Source organism: Hyperolius riggenbachi, chromosome 2, assembly GCF_040937935.1.
Source record: "Hyperolius riggenbachi isolate aHypRig1 chromosome 2, aHypRig1.pri, whole genome shotgun sequence".
Classification (NCBI taxonomy): domain Eukaryota; kingdom Metazoa; phylum Chordata; class Amphibia; order Anura; family Hyperoliidae; genus Hyperolius; species Hyperolius riggenbachi.
Genome location: NC_090647.1, coordinates 61316902 through 61334297, shown reverse-complemented (window position 1 = coordinate 61334297; position 17396 = coordinate 61316902). Strand labels below are relative to the sequence as shown.

The window sequence follows — 17396 nt, the reverse complement described above, 5'->3', positions numbered from 1 at the left end:
AGACACCGCATTACGATTATTTCCTGGTGCAACGCTGCTGCATTGATTATTTTCATGGCGGGGGGGGCGCCAAGGGGGCGAGTGGGGGGCATCGCCATAGGGGCGGGGGCGCCACAGATTTTCTCATCTGGAGTGACAAAATGGCTAGAGGCACCTCTGCAAACAGATTGTGAATCGATTTCAGCATGAAATCGATTCACCATCTGTGAAGCTGCTGCTGCCGCCGCCCCCCGGCATACATTACCTGATCCGGCCAGCGCGAGTCCCCCGGTCTCCGCTGTTTTCTTCTCCACGCTCGGCTCCAGCTTCACTGTACTTCCTGTCCGGGGAAGTTTAAACAGTAGAGGGCGCTCTACTGTTTAAACTTCCTGTCCGGATAGGAAGAAGTGAAGCCTGCCGGAGCCCAGCGCGAGAAGGAGCAGCGGTGAGGTTGCCAGTGGCAGACGGAGAAGACCGGTGCAGGTGCACCGACAAAATAACCTACCCGTCGAATCTTCCTACATTCACTGACAAAGGCATAGGAAGAAGGTTGGGGCTAGGGAGGGGATAGTAAAATCTATGAGATGTAGGTTAGCTGGACAGTGTAGTAATTCGTTGGAGCACCGAATCTGCGGTGAGGGACACTCCTGACTAGTAGGGTCTGGAAGAAGCCCCAAGAAAGTCACATTAGTTTACATTTACTCACCTCCTGTATCCTTTACCGTCCCCGGCGGTATGATTATTTCCAGATGTTATTGTCTAAAAGCGGTGCAATTTTTTCACAAGTTTTAAAACCCTAAAAATCATACCACTAGATAAATCTGTTTCAGCCCCGCACATTACACGCCTCTCATGGATCCAGCTCGGGGTTACTACTCTGAGCTGCGGATTTCCAGCCCAAGCCTGACTCGGGGTTACTGCTAAGGAGCAGCATGGTAGCATAGTGGTTAGCGCTCTTGCCTTGCAGCGCTGGGTCCCTGGTTTGAGTCCCAGCCAGGTCAACATCTGCACGGCGTTTGTATGTTGTGTGCGTGGGTTTCCTCTGGGCACTCTGATTTTCCCTCACATCCCAAAAACATACAGATAAGTTATTCGGCTTCCCCCTAAATTGGCCCTAGACTACAATACATACACTACATGATATAGACATGATATGACCATGGTAGAGACTAGATTGTGAGCTCCTCCGAGGGACAGATAGTGACAAGACTATAAATGCTGTGGAAGATGTTGGTGCTATATAAATAATAATAATATTAAAGGAGGTTAAACTGGGGTGATCATTAACAAAGCCGTTCATTTTTCTCTGCTCCCTCATTGTCTGGGGGGTCTGTATCTTTTGGGGCCCATAGCTCTATATAGCTACATCATTACGTTTGTGTTTGAAAAAAAAAAAACAACAAAAAAGAAACCTTCCAGCGTCTGAATGTCTTCACCATCCCTGGCCGCGGTCTATAACCAATGAGGTGGTGAAGCTAGGTGATTCGCCTCTGCCTATTCCACAGTCTGCCTGTAGGTGGCAGCCTGGAGACAAACGTCTCAACTTTCCAAATTCTTTTTTTTTTTTTTCTCCTCTTCTGAAACTTTTTCTCAGTTTTGTTTCAGGAGCGTTTCCCAAACAGAAGAAAACATCCTATTTAAAGTGGGGCTGCCAGCCTGCCACCATCACTCCTAGATCTCCTTGGATGACTCCATGCAATTGATTTTTTTTAGCCTCTTTTAAAGGAATTTGGGACAAAGGGGGGTGACAGCCCACCTCCCCATCCTGCCTTTATCTAGGAATGCCAGTGGTGACCTGAGCCTGACCTTGCCCGAGAGCGTGCCACTGACTAGCCAGGGGAAGGGGGCACTGGGTGACTGGCTTGGCATCCACTGATCAGCCAGTCTGCAGAGAGGGAGGAGAGAAGCATAGAAGCCAGTCTGAGATCTGCCGGAAATGTCTGCACACCAGTGACTTGTAGTGTGCTGATCATCACAGGGGACAATGCAGCAGGGTGACAGTCCCTGCCATCCTCCCCAGCCCCCCTGCTCTGCCGTCTGCTCCTAGGAGGACGCGCAGCGCTTCTGCGAAACTTTTTGCGAACTTTTTAACCCCCTTCCTGCAGGGCTCGCGCAGACTGGTGCCATGGGGCTGCCGACTCTGGAGTTCTCCGACTCCCACCTGGACAGCCCGGACTTCAGGGAGAGGCTGAAATGTCACGAGATCGAGCTGGATCGGACCAATAAGTTTATTAAGGAGTTGATCAAGGATGGGAACATGCTGGTCGGGGCGCTGAGAAGTGAGTATAACGTGTTGGGGCAGGTCATCCCCCCTCCTCCTCCTCGCCTGGGCTTGTAGGCTTTGCTGCACTTTTTGTTGATTATTTTCATGTCTCAAGGCTGAGGAGTGCTTGGCTATTGAATGGATCTGGCTTTGCAAGAGGTCACTTGAGTGTTGATCTAGTTTTCAGGGACAATGGAGTACTTTCCAGGGACAGTCTAGGTAGGGATTGTGTTTCCTTTCTTGGAAGTGTCTCTGATTTCATACGCTTACTACGTAGAAAATGCTTGTTTTCCTGGATGTTAATAATCTCTGTAGACGCAACACAAGATGGTCTTTGGTCACATCTGCTTGTTTATGGTCTAATCTGATGAGATTGCATGTCTGTATACGCATACACATGCTGGTTTGAATGCGGCCGCGGCAAACAGTTAAGCTACGTATAGATGTGCGATAACTGTTATCTGAAATGTCCGATAACTACCGTTTTGCCCGACGACCGTTATGTGTATACATCGGCTAACAATCGTTATTGCTCGGGCATCTTTAGAGATCCATCACGTCAGATTTTTAATGACTCTCGATGCCCAAGCATGACCATTTGCAATGCTTTTTACTAGCCCCGCCGACCAATTGAAGTCGGTCTGTCATGTGCCGATCGTCCTCCCCCGCCTCCTACATAGCAACAGAGAACCTCACTGGCCTCAAGGCTAGTGATGTGTCTTTACAGCATTGTCCCGCGAATTGTCGACAGAAGAATCATTTCCCGATCCCAAACGGGCAGCAATTCTCGCATGTATGTACTTAGCTTAAAGGAAACCTAAAGTCATAAAAAAAAACAAAAAACAGTTTAACTTACCTGGGGCTTCTACCAGCCCCCTGAAGCTGCCCTGCGTCTGTGCCGTCATGGAACGGTACTTCGGTAGAGATGTTTCAGTTAGTACTGTTGTGGCACAGTGGTTAGGGTGCTTGCCCACCACACAGTGAGACCCGGGTTCAAATCCCAACCAATGTGAGTTGGCTTTTATGCTAAAAATCCTTAAAGGGAACCTAAACGGAGAAGGATATGGATTTTTCCTTTTAAAATAATACCAGTTGCTTGAATCGCCTGCTGATCCTGTGTCTCTAATACTTTTAGCCACAGCCCCTGAACAAGCATGCAGATCAGGTGCTCTGACTGAAGTCAGACTGGATTAGCTGCATGCTTGTTTCAGGGTGTGATTCAGCCACTATTGCAGTCACAAAGATCAGCTGGACTGCCAGGCAACTGGTATTGTTTACAGGAAACATCCATATCACTCTCAGTTAAGGTTCCCTTTAACCCTCCTGGCGGTTTGCAAAAAAATCGCCAGGGGGCAGCAAATCTTTTTTTTAAAATTTTTTTTTTTTTTTTTCATGTAGCGAGACAAAGTCTCGCTACATGATAGCCGCTGCTCAGCGGCATCCCCCCAGCCCCTCCGATCGCCGCCGGCGATCGGAGATCCGGAGATCCCGTTGAAAGAACGGGATCTCCTGGAGGGCTTCCCCCGTCGCCATGGCGACGGGCGGGATGACGTCACCGACGTCATCGACGTCGTGACGTCAGAGGGGACTCCGATCTGCCCCATAGCGCTGCCTGGCACTGATTGGCCAGGCAGCGCACGGGGTCTGGGGGGGGGGGCGGCCGCGGCGAGAGGAATTGCGGCGGATCGGCGGGTAGCGGCGGCGATCGGGCACTGCACGCAGCTAGCAAAGTGCTAGCTGCGTGCAGCAAAAAAAAAATTATGCAAATCGGCCCAGCGGGGCCTGAGCGGTGCCTTCCGGCAGCATAGCCCGAACTCAGTTCGGGCTTACCGCCAGGAAGGTTAAGCAACCTAATGTTTCTATTGCATTGAGCATAAATGGTAAATGCTAGGCCAGCTTCAGTTAGTACTGTTGTGGTACAGTGGTTAGGGTGACTTGCCCACCACACAGTGAGAGCTGGGTTCGATTCCCAGCCATGGTATGTAAACTGGTTTTTGAAATAGTATAATTCCCTGGCAGATGAGACCCTCCTCCCTCCGGTAGGAGGGAATAGGTAGAAGGGCGGAGGGTGGAGGGTCCCACAAGAGGCTAATTAAAATCTCCCTAGCAGAGTGTGTAGCAGCTGTCCCATAACTAATTAGTGTAGGCAGACAACTGAGTCAAATGGTATAAGGACCTAGCTTGGAGAAGGGTGGGTGGGCGGGCCTCCAGCAGTGATGTGTATTTCACTCAATCAGGTGTGCCTCCAGCAGTGATGTGTATTTCACTCAATCAGGTGTGCCTCCAGGTATTAGAGCCCTTGAAACATGGTTTCTATCATTTTTCCAGCCGGTAGAATTTTTTAAAATTTTCAAAGTTCGCCTCCCCATTGAAGTCTATTGCGGTTCGCAAACTTTTTCGCGGAGGTTCGCGACCAGGGTTCGCGAACCGAAAAACAGAGGTTCGCGACATCTCTATCCTTCGGTCCTCTGCGGCGACTCAGCCAGACAATGGCCACTATGCCTGTGGCCCTGATGACGCGTGTCCTCGATCATGCTGCTGTCGCCGGATGTACTGCACCTCGGCCAATAATATAGCCAGTGTGTGTACAGTGGCTGCATAATGTCTGCTAAAGATCTGGCATGGTGGATTTGTAGCAATCCCTGACACAAGAGTACCGCATTGTTCTCCCCTCTCCCACACCCGCGGGAATCCGCTCCATCGTAGCAACAGATGTGTAGCTAGCCTGGAGGTTGATGACACGTCTGTGCAGCATCAGCAATGCACTATCGTCTACCGATCCCTGCTGGATGACAGAAATCCCAGAGGGGTGTACGGGGCTTCAAGCTTCGTACACATGCTTGGCCACCGTTGTCTGAAACGAACAAGGAACGAGGGGTTGGTCGAGAGTCATTTAAAAAAAACGGGTACCAACAGCGGTAAATGACAGTAATTATTGTCTTATAGAGACCGGTTTATATGATAATTGGTGTTAGTCGTTCGTATTGAACAATAAATGATTGCACGTAATGTGACGGGAGTACGCATGTACAAGACAGGGGGTCGCTGGGGAATGTGGTCACAAGGCGCCCAAGCGGACATACTGCGCATGCTCAGCGAGGTGTGTCCAGGTCAAAGGGCACTGGCCACGCTGACCAAGGAGTAAAACGGGGCCAATTACTGGAGAACCCTCCGTTCTCCGGTAATTGGCCCCATTTTACTCCCTGGTTGGCCGGGGGATTGGAGGTGCAGTAAGCATCTGCTCAACACCCCAACACACTGTAGGCGTCATTTGTAAAGTATTTTAAGTGCTAAGGTATCCTTAGCACCATGGCTGTGGAGTCGGTACAAAAATCATCCGACTCCGATTCCTCAGTTTATGAAACCACCGACTCCGTCTCCAACTCCGAATCCAGGTACCCAAATAGCTCCAACTCCTCTCGACTCCGACTCCTTAGTCTAATACTTACCAGGGCTATGGATTTGGTACAAAAATCATCCGACTCTGACTCCAGACTCCGACTCCTGAGTTTATGAAACCACCGACTCCAACTCCTACTTCATGTACCCAAAATTTCTCCAACTCCGACTCTACAGCCCTGCTTAGCACTAACATAATATTTGAAGTGCCAAGGTATCCTTTACATGGTTGCCCCATGTATAATACCAGCCCAGTGTCGTGTGGTTCAGCTCTCTAAAACAATTTCAGAAGTTCTGAATGTGAAGCTACTAGCTGTGTTGAATGGAGCTATATGCTGATCTGCAAGTTATTGCAACCAGATGTGGGTTGGGGGTTGTGCCAGGCTCTGCACATTGCTTGGCACTGCTTCTCGTGGGAACTGGCCCTATGGGGCTGTTATATTGTTTATGTTCCTTTGCTTTGTGTATGTGACAGAAGCAGAGTGTCTTCTCTCTATCACCCTACTGGGCGACAAGTTGTGTGCATAGGAAAATAATGACTCTTCTACAATTAAGTATAGGAGACCGTGGGATTTCCTAACAGGTCAAAATGTTGTGATGTAAGTCACACATATTATTATTTAGTATTTATATAGCACTGACATCTTCCGGCGCGCTGTACAGAGCAGTGTTCTCCCCAGAGTTTTTTTTCCAGCCGGGTGGCATGAAAAAGTAGCCGGGTAAGGTGCAATGGGGGGCTGGTGCAGCTCTGCTTACAGCATAGGAGGAGGATGAGAAGGTAAGCCGATGACAGCTGGGTGCTCACCAAACTTAGCTGGGTGCAGCACCTGGCTAAAAGGGCCTGGGGAGAACACTGCAGAGTATATTGTTTTGCCACTTAAAGGATACCCAAACTGACATGTGAGATGATGAGATTGACATGAGTATGTACAGTGCTTAGCACACAAATAACTATGCTGTGTTCCTTTTTTTTCTTTTATCTGCCTGAAAGAGTTAAATATCAGGTATGTAAGTGGCTGACTCAGTCCTGACTCAGACAGGAAGTGACTACAGTGTGACCCTTACTGATAAGAAATTCCCCCTTTTACCTCTTTTTGCTCTCAGAAGCCATTTTCTGCTAGGAAAGTGTTTTACGGTTCAAATTTCTTATCAGTGAGGGTCACACTGTGATCACTTCCTGTCTGAGTCAGGACTGAGTCAGCCACTTACATACCTGATATTTAACTCTTTCAGGCAGAGAAAGAAAAAAAAAGGAACCCAACATAGTTATTTGTGTGCTAGGCACTGTACATACACTTGTCTATCTCATCATGTCACATGTCACTTTGGGTATCCCTCAGAGGGTTTCACAATCTAGTCCCTACCATAGCAGTGTTCTCCCCAGAAATTTTACCCAGCCGGGTGGCATGAAAAAGAAGCCTGGTGGGGCAATATGAGAGAATGCAGGGACGGTGCTTCTGTGCGCAACCCTGCTCGCAGCATAGGAGGAGGTGAGCCGAAGCTGGTGCTGACCAAAACTAGCTGGGTGGAGCACACGGCTAAAAGAGCCCGAGGAGAACACTGCATAGTCATGTGTCTATGTATGTATCGTGTAGTATATGTATCTTAGTCTAGGGACTATGGCCTCAATTTACTAATCTTTATCAAACACTTTGTCGAACGTTTAATAATTTACCTCATGGATAAAATCTAATTTTGAATTCACTAAGGTGTTATAGATTTATCAAATGTTTTATCGATAAAACGATCAATACATCTATAACACCTTAGTGAATTCAAAATTAGATTTTACCCATGAGGTAAATTATTAAACGTTTGATAAAGCTTAGTGAATTGAGGCCATTTTAGGGGGAAGCCACTACTTATCTGTCGACAGACACAAGGGGCCTGATTCACAAAGCAGTGCTAACAGTTAGCACCATGGTGAAAAGCCCTTTATCACGCCTAAACTCTGTTTAGGCATGATAAGTTTAGGTGTGATAAGTTTAGGCATGATAAGTTTAGGTGTGATAAGTTTAGGCATGATAAGTTTAGGTGTGATAAGTTTAAGCACCAACTGGGTTAGCACCGCAGTGCACAGCTGATCAAAAGTTTTGCGCTAGCAAAGTCTGGTGTACTTTGCATAGAGTTTAATGGCGCTGCTTTGCGTGAGGGACTTTGCATGCGATCTAAACTTATCTAAACTTATCATGCCTAAACTGAGTTTAGGCATGATAAAAATGGTTATCACGCCTAAAGTCTCTAACTGGGTTAGCACCGCTTTGTGAATCGAGCCCTAGGAGTGCATACAAACTCTGTGCATATAGTGCCCTGGCTGGGATGGTGCCCTGGCTGGGATTTAAACCAGGGACCCAGCGCTGCTAGGCAAGAGTACTAACCACTACACCACAGTGCTAACCACGTTAGGCATTGATTGAGACATGATACGTCACATGACGGGCACACTTTTCACTTCTTGTCTAAGAAAAGCAATACCTCCAGTTTACGTTCTGGGACAGAGAGTCCCACTACACAACTCAAAGGACCTAATTTCAATCAAGTGCTTACACCCCTCACCACATTGGGGTTGCAGTAGTGTGCATGTGCCTATAGTGAGACTACAATCCCCCCTTTTTTATTTATAAATGCATTCAAATTGAATTTGTATCTGCTCAGACTTCTACAGTCCCACCGCCTCAACTTCCTCTAGCTTCATGATCTGAAAGGACCCAGACAGGAGTTGCTGATATCTGTAAATTAAAGGACAATTGTAGTGAGAGAAATATGGAGGCTGCCATATTTATTTCCTTTTAAGCAATACCAGTTGCCTGGCTATCCTGCTGATCCTCTGCGTCTAATACTTTTAGCCATAGCCCCTGAACAAGCATATGCAGAAGATCGGGTGTTTCTGACATTATTGTCAGATCTGACAATATTAGCTGCAAGCTTGTTCCTGGTGTTATTCAGACACTACTGCAGCCAAATAGATCAACGGGGCTGCCAGGCAACTGGTATTGTTTAAAAGGAAATAAATATGGCAGCCTCCATATTCTTCTCATTACAGTTGTCCTCTAAAGTGTATCCAGAGGCTTACTGTATGCTGGTAGAGCCCACCCTTAGGGCTGGTCCCCTCTTGTGTAAAGAAAACATATCAATTTGGGATGTTACGGACATGCAAACGGATCTAACGTTAATAAAAAAGCTTGTGCTTTCACTTTTTGCTATTTTTAATGGATCTGTTTGCTGTGTTGCAATACATGGAACTTAAAATCCCGATCTGCTGCCTTTTTTCCGACACACCATATATGCTGCATTTGCCTGCGGAAACAATGCAAGTCTGTGGGAACAGACGGTGTCCATACCCAATAGGCTCTTTACCACATCCGTTGTGTCATCTTCTTAGGCCTGGAACCCACTACAAATCGCACATCGCTAGCACAATCGGTAGCGTTTTTAATTAGCGTTTTGTAAGTGATTTATTGAGAGTTTTCTGGTGATTTTGGTAGTGTTTTGTAAGCTAGTGTAAGCTTTTTGCCAGCGATTGTGTTGCGATTTGCGATTAGCGATTTTAATTCTGAGTCATCCTTTCAATGTATTATAATTTATTTTACAGTTTACAGTCATTTAAAATCGCACACAAATCGACATGTATAGCGATTAATAAGCGATTACGCCCGCAATTACATACTTTACATTACAGAAACGCTAACGCCACCAAAATGCTGCATGTTTTGCTAATCGCAATTGCTTCAGTGGAATTTGGCCCATCCATTAACATTAGCGGAGCGTTTAGGGAAATCGCTAGCGTTTTGAATTGCTCCCTAAACGCTCAAATAAATTGCTCTAGTGGGTTTCAGCCCTCAAAGAGAATCTGTAATAAAAAAAAAAGGGCACTGGGGGGTACTTACCTCGGGAGAGGGAAACCTATGGATCCTAATGAAGCTTCCCTCTTCCTCCTGTGTAGCCCCCATCCAGCACTGGCTCCCCCTGAAAAACCACCCACAGATGTGCGCAGGTGCAGTAGAGCCTACAGCACGCAGCAGTATTTACCTTTGCAACCCAGCGCAGGCACAGTAACATCTCCCCCTCGGGCTCCAGTGGAAATAGGCGAGTCTGATCGGGTCCGCTCTACTGCGCAGGCACGAGGCGGGCTCGGCTGTCTGGGGGTTCCAGAGCAGGATGCGTGCTGCACAGGAGGAAGGGTGGAGCCTCATTAAGATCCAGAGCCTTCCCCCTCCTGAGGTGAGTACTCCCGGGGCACTTGTTTTTATTACAGATTCTCTGTCAATCTTTTCTGTCCCTTTCACCTTTTTAGGAGCCAGTTCCATTGCCAACAATGCCTATACTTTTTAAAGGGGAACTGAAGAGAGCGGTATATGGAGGCTGCCATGTTTATTTCCTTTTAAGCAATACCAGTTGCCTGGCAGCCCTGCTGATCCTCTGCCTCTAATACTATTAGCCATAGCCCCTGAACAAGCATGCAGCAGATCAGGTGTTTCAGACTTTAAAGTCAGATCTGACAAGACTAGCTTGTTTCTGGTGTTACTCAGATACTACTGCAAAGAAATAGACCAGCAGGGCTGCCAGGCAACTGGTATTGATTAAAAGGAAATAAATATGACAGCCTCTGTATACCTCTTACTTCAGTTCCCCTTTAAGGAACACTGTCTACCTGGCTCAAAGAATTTGTCAAGCTTGTTGATTGAAAGTCTAATTGGCCATGTTGGAAAATCTCCAAGCAATAGGGGTGCAACATCGCATCAAGCAGTACAAAACAAGCAGTTTGACCGGCGCTTAGTAGATTTCTCCAGTCCGATAAAGTATGAGTTTTCCATGTATGGTAAGAATCGACCACTATCTGATCAAATTGCAGTTGATTAGGGATTGATCAGCTCGGCACATGAAGCCATTAATGACCTGTGCATTGCTAACTTTAGATAGACTAAAAGTGGCCATACACTTATGGATTTTTAGCAGATTCGACCATCAGATAGATTTCTGTCAGATGCCTGTCAAGTCGAAGGAATCTATCTGATGTGTGACACACACTAGGAACAGATTCTGAAATCTATTGGAAATCGATCTAAATGCATTATTGGGCAATTAGATCCAATGCAACTCTGTGGGCCATCGATCTGCTGCCAGCAGAAGGTTGACCTAGATTTTCCATCCTATCAGATCAAATCGTTTGATAGATTTGATAGAATCAATTTCCGAGTGTATGGGCCCCTTAAGTATCTTGGCCAGGTCAGTTGCAGCTTTGTCCAAAATGAAGCTTTGACACTTGTGCCAACAGACTTGAGGTGCGACACACATGCGACTATAGTCGTTTGAAACGATTGTTCCCCGATCATTTCAAATGACGATTGTTTTTAAAAAGCAGCCAACGATCATTAAGTCTATGACGGACGAGCTAGATCGTTAAAAACGAACGATCTAGCTTGGCGGATTTTTTCCAACGACGATCGTTTGCAAAAGTAGTACATCGTTGGAAAACGGTCGTTCGTACTAGGCTTGACATGCGCATTTCGCTATTTCTCCATGGAACTTTTCATTTTTATGCGCAAGCGCAATAGTTGCTTTACGTGATATAACGTTCGTTCTAACGATCAGATCGTTACACACCTTTAAAAGCTAACTTTACTTAGGTCGTTCTTTCGTCAATTAAAAGTTCGTTCGTCGTTCACAACGAATGATCGCTGTCGTATGTGTGTACGTAGCTTTGGTCTGTGTTTGTTATTTGGTGGTATTGCCTGAAAGCTAGCAAGTTATGGACAGACGCTGACAGAGTCACGTTTCAGGTCTTCCAGACATCTCGTTCACAACCCTTTGGGAGGAACTATTAACCGCTCCAGCAAAGTAACTGAATAAACACCAGTGAACTTTGGCCACACAGATATGCTCAGCGGTGAAATGGGTGATAGCTAAAAAACTGGCTCGATTTTCAACAAGCGAAAAATAAGTTAGGAAAGTACGGTTGTTTGATAAGCAAGTGGCTTGGACTGGAGATAGACCAGGTGACGTAAGGGAGGTGTGGCACTGGCATCCATGGCTCTTATATACTCATCATTGATCCATAGAGGAAGCTATAGTACGAGACTGATAAAGGTGGCCATACACCATACAATTTTTTACATATCTGTTCAATTCAAGAATTGCAATCAATTTTTTCTGACTGATTGTAACATTTAAAAAATCTGACCAATGTACCACGCACCTATGTTACATTTTTCCTCAATTATGATAAAAATGATTGGAAACTCTGAGAAAATTGCTAGGGTGTGTATATACATATTAATAAATTGTCAACCTACCACACACCATTCCATTTTCATAAAAATTGATCAGAAAAATCCACCATTCCCGATCAATTTTTATAAAAAAAAAAAAAATACATGGGAAATCCGATCGGATTTCATGCTCGAATAAAAAAAAGCTTTACATTTTTCAGGAGATCCGATCGTTTTTACCGAATTGCCGCAAAATTGGATCATTTTATTGTATCGTGTCTGGCCACATTTACACGACAAAAGGAAAGTTTGAAGAAACTCTTCCGGTTTGCTAAGCAGAGGTTTAATTACAAATGAATAGGTGTATTATGCGTGATTACTATCTGTTATAATTACTGCACTATATGCCCAAAAAGTCCATAAGCAGTAAAAATCTCCACAACTATGGCGAAGGTGGCCGATTAGACTATCTTGGTGGCCGATTAGATATTTGATTCAATAATTATTATCAAATTGGATGAAAATTGGTGCCATCAAGTGCATGTCCGATCGACAATGCGACCAATTTTGGGCCAAAATATCGGTCAGATATGCTGCACAATGTCGGTGCTTCACCCGGCTAGTTTTGGTTACCACCCGGCTGTCATCAGCTCACCACCTCCTATGCTGTAAGCAGAATTCTGCAGAGTAGAGTCGGCCCTGCATTCTCTCTTCTCGCCCCACCCGGCTACTTTTTCATGCCACCCAGCTGGAAAAAGTTTCTGGGGAGAACACTGCCCAATGTCAAATGTCAAAAAAGTCCATAAGCGTTAAAAAATTCCTAAACCATTACTCTCATAAGTGGATATTTTGGTTCATTGAAGGCGAGCTACATTGGAGCTTAAAGAGACTCTGTAACAACAAAAACCTCCCCTGGGGGGTACTCACCTCGGGTGGGGGAAGCCTCCGGATCCTAATGAGGCTTCCCACGCCGTCCTCTGTCCCACGGGGGTCTCGCTGCAGCCCTCCGTACAGCCGGCGACAGAGCCGACTGTAGCTTCAATATTTACCTTTGCTGGCTCCAGCGGGGGCGCTGTGGCGACTTTCGGCACGGAAATAGACGGAAATACCCGATCTCCGTCGGGTCCGCTCTACTGCGCAGGCGCCGGAAACTTGCGCCTGCGCAGTAGAGCAGACCCGACGGCGATCGGGTATTTCCGCCTAATTCGGCGCCGACAGCCATCAGAGCGCCTGCGCAGGAGCCAGGAAGGTAAATATTGCGTCATGGCTGTACGGAGGGCTACAGCGAGACCCCCGAGGGACGCAGGATGGCGTGGGAAGCCTCATTAGGATCCTGAGGCTTCCCCCACCCGAGGTGAGTACCCCCCAGGGGCCGTTTTGTCGTTACAGTTCCTCTTTAAAGGGAATGTGAAGTGAAAATAAACTTATGATATGATTTGTATGTGTAGTACAGCTAAGAAATAAAACATTAGGAGCAGAGACATGAGTCTAATATTGTTTCCAAGTTCAGGAAGAGTTAAGAAACTCCAGTTGTTATCTATGCAGAAGAGCCACTGGGCTCCACTACTTTCAAAGTGGCAGAGAGCTCTGTCTACAGAAGCTTATTATCTCAAGTGTCTGTCACTGTATTTTTTTTTTCCCGCAGAGGACAGTTCAAACGTTCACTAGCCTGCTCTGTGAAATCATTTAGAATGCTGAGTGTAATGTGTAAACTGCAAATATTAGAGAATGATGCAATGTTATAAAAAAAACTATATACCTGAAAATAAAAATATGAGAATATTTTCTTTGCTACTAACGTTCTAGTAATTATCCGTACTACACAACCAGTTCACTATATCCTTTTTTTTTTTTTTTTTTTTTTTTTTTGCTTTAGTGTCCCCTTAATGTTCTCATGTTTACCTTGTACAACAGTAAAAAAAAAAGTATGAAACGGGAAGCTTTGCACTGCTATGGATTGTGCAGTGATGTCACCACTCAAAATAATTATGCAGAAATGCCAGCTACCAGGGGAGCCCCCTCAAGGTGCGTACACACATGCGACTATAGTCGTTTGTAACGATCGTTCCCCGATCTTTACCAACGACGATCGTTACAAAAAACGAACCAACGACTATTAAGGCAAACGACGAACGAGGCAAATCGCTACAAAACAAAGTTCTGTCTTGGCGGATTTTTACCACCGACGATCGTTTGCAAAAGTAGTACATCGTTGGAAACGATCGTTCGTACTAGGCTTGACATGCGCATTTCACTATTTCTCCATGGAACTTCTCATTTTTATGCGCAGGCGCAATAGTTGCTTTCTGTGATGTAACGTTCGTTCTAACGATCAGATCGTTACACACATTTTAAAACTACCTTTACTTAGGTCGTTCTTTCATCAATTAAAAGTTCGTTCGTCGTTCTTAACGAACGATCGTTGTCGCATGTGTGTACGTAGCATCAGACTATGACATCCTGTGCTATAGGCTGTAGGCAGTAGACTGCCATTGTTTTGCACTTTCTAGTGACCTACTAACATTAGACAATGACCACTTTAAGTACTTGAGAGAGGCTTTATTTATCTAACGCATTGTTTACTTTTACAACAATGGACTATTAGCAGTGCGCTACCCCAGCAGGTTTTATTACCCAGCTCATGGCTAAACTTTTATACCTTGTACACACCATGCAATTTCCTGTCATATCAGCTAGTGGAATCGATAATTTCAGACAGGTCTCATCTAATTGCCAATGATTTTTCTGATCGACTTTTCGAACACTTCTGTACAAAAATAATCAGAAAAACGATCATAAATCAGATCATGCCTGTTGGAAATTATCGATTTGACCCACCAATCTGATTGAACATTGCATGGTGTGTACCATCCCTTAAAGAGACACTGAAGCGGAAAAAAAAATATGATATAATGAATTGGTTGTGTACTATGAATAATTACTAGAAGATTAGCAGCAAAGAAAATATTCTCATATTTTTATTTTCAGGTATATGGTGTTTTTTCTAACATTGCATCATTCTATAATATGTGCAGATTACACAACACTCAGCATTCAAAATGATTCTTTCAGAGCAGTCTGTGAACTAATGACCTCTCCTCTGGCAGAGAAAAAGAAAACAGTTGAGATAATAAAAGTCAGAAGTCAGCCCTCTCCATGACTTTTAAAAGTCCTAGAGCTTAATGGCTTTTTTGCATAGAGATAACAACTGGAGTTTCTTAACTTTTCCTGTACTGGAAACAATTAAGGCTCATACACACATCAGACTATAGTCTTTGGAAAATGAAAGATCACAGACCAATCTTACCACCCTTCATGTAGTATGAGAGCCATACTCTACACAGTCTTTTCTATGGAGCTGAACTCCACATCAGAAAAAAATCTTTGCAAGATGCTGCACACACAGATGCCGTACACACTCAAAAGATCTGTAGCTGCAAAAGATCTGTTCCTGCCAAAAATCCATTCCTGCAAATTGCAATGATAGTCTATGAGATCTGCAGATCATCATACACACATGATTTAACTGACATTCATCTGCAGATCAGATCCACCAGGATGGATTTTCAGATCTGCAGATGATTGCTTGATCTGCAGATGAATGTCAGTTAAATCATGTGTGTATGATGATCTGCAGATCTCATAGACTATCATTGCAATTTGCAGGAATGGATTTTTGGCAGGAACAGATCTTTTGCAGATTCTGATCTTTTGTGTCTGTACAGCATCTGTGTGTGCAGCATCTTGCAAAGATTTTTTTTCTGATGTGGAGTTCAGCTCCATAGAATAGACTGTGTAGAGTATGGCTCTCATACTACATGAAGGGTGGTAAGATTGGTCTGTGATCTTTCATTTTCCAAAGACTATAGCCTGATGTGTGTATGTGGCCTTAGACTGATGTAATCTGTTTTATTTCTTAGCTGTACTACACATACAAATCATAATATCATCATTTTTTTTTCGCTTCAGTGTCTCTTTAAGGTGGCCATAAACATATAGATTGCAACTTAATTTGGCAAAAACGATCGATCCCTCTCTGATCTGAATTTTGATCAGAGAGGGATGAATTCCTACCACACACAGCAAAAAATTGATCAAACCGCAGCGTTGGCCGTCACTCTGACATGTTGTGCATTAGGTTTGAATCTGGCGGAATCACTTAAAAAAAAATCTATGCATGTATGGCCAGTTTTAAAGTTAGTTTTTTTGTTTGGTGGGTGAAATTATCACCCCTGATTGTTTTGGCCAGAAATCTAACGTGTGGAGGTATCTTCTGCCGTTGCTGGGCTCGTCTTTGGTGATCCAGCAGGGTAGATTGTCTTGACCAAGATTGTCTTGACCATTCTTCCCATGTAGAAGCTTCAAAGACCTACCTCTGTCTATAGTTAGCCGACAGCTGAACAGCATGTTTGTACAGCAGTTGTTCCAAAAGTGCCGACCAGTCTAAAACAACAGTCTCAGGGTAACTAGTGTCTGAAGTTTGCACCGGGCTTTACTGTTCTGCAGAGTAGCTCAGAATTTTAAGCGGACCTGAATTTTAAGCGGTCCTGTGTTTATAAACTAGCTGCTCTACCAAGGCAGTCAGCGGACACAGCTGAGAGATCAATTACACAATTACCTCAACGATGAGATGGAGGAAGATTGCGAAGATGTGGAGTCCGTTTGGGTAAATATTCATGGTGGAAATAAAAGTTGCCAATTGCTTATTGGGGTATGCTACAGACCACCTCATATTAATGAAGCTGCAGAACTGCAATTACTACAGCAAATTGAAAAAGCGGCAAGTAAAAATGAGGTCATAGTTATGGGCGACTTCAACTTTCCAGACATTGACTGGGGTATTGAGGCTACCCATTCTGGTAAAAGCAGCAGATTTCTGGCAGCACTACAGGACAATTACTTGACTCAAATGGTAACGGAACCAACTAGGGGGAATGCGTTACTGGATCTGATCATTTCGAATAGACCAGATAATGTATCAAATGTGCAGGTTCAAGAACATTTGGGAAATAGTGATCACAACATGATAACGTTTGATCTGGTGACTGATAGGCCACGGGGCAGCGGGACCACTAAAACTATGAATTTTAGAAAAGCAAAGTTCAATCAAATCAGGCAGGCACTAAGTTTGGTGAACTGGGATAATGTACTACAAGGGGAGGACACTGAAGGGAAATGGCAAGCTTTTAAACGTATTCTCAATCAATATTGTAGTATGTATATCCCATATGGAAACAAAATGTCTAGGAATAAAAAAAGGCCTCTATGGATGAATAGAAAGGTTAAAGATAAAATGAAGAGGAAAAAGAATGCCTATAAGGTCCTAAAACAGGAGGGGACCGAGGCTGCACTAAGCAATTATAAGGAGTGCAATAAAAATTGTAAAAAAGAAATTAGGCTGGCAAAGATCGAAGCTGAAAATCAAATCGCTAGGGATATCAAATCTAACCCAAAAAAGTTTTACAAGTACATCAACTCTAAAAAAAGAAAGGTTGACTGTATAGGACTCCTAAAGGATGAGGGTGGGAACTCAATGGTGGATGACC

At 44.7% G+C, this 17396-nt stretch overlaps 1 protein-coding gene across 1 annotated transcript in view; it reads left to right on the top strand.

Annotated features, from left to right (window-relative positions):
* Nucleotides 1-1589: 1589 nt before the first annotated feature.
* The window catches only part of LOC137544792 (rho GTPase-activating protein 42-like), a 397590-nt gene continuing 381783 nt past the window's right edge, over nucleotides 1590-17396 (top strand). Inside the window, exon 1 of the mRNA XM_068265881.1 lies at nucleotides 1590-2258. Coding sequence (XP_068121982.1) covers nucleotides 2105-2258 — 154 coding nt within the window. The 5' untranslated portion in view covers nucleotides 1590-2104. The remainder of the gene's footprint in view (nucleotides 2259-17396) is intronic.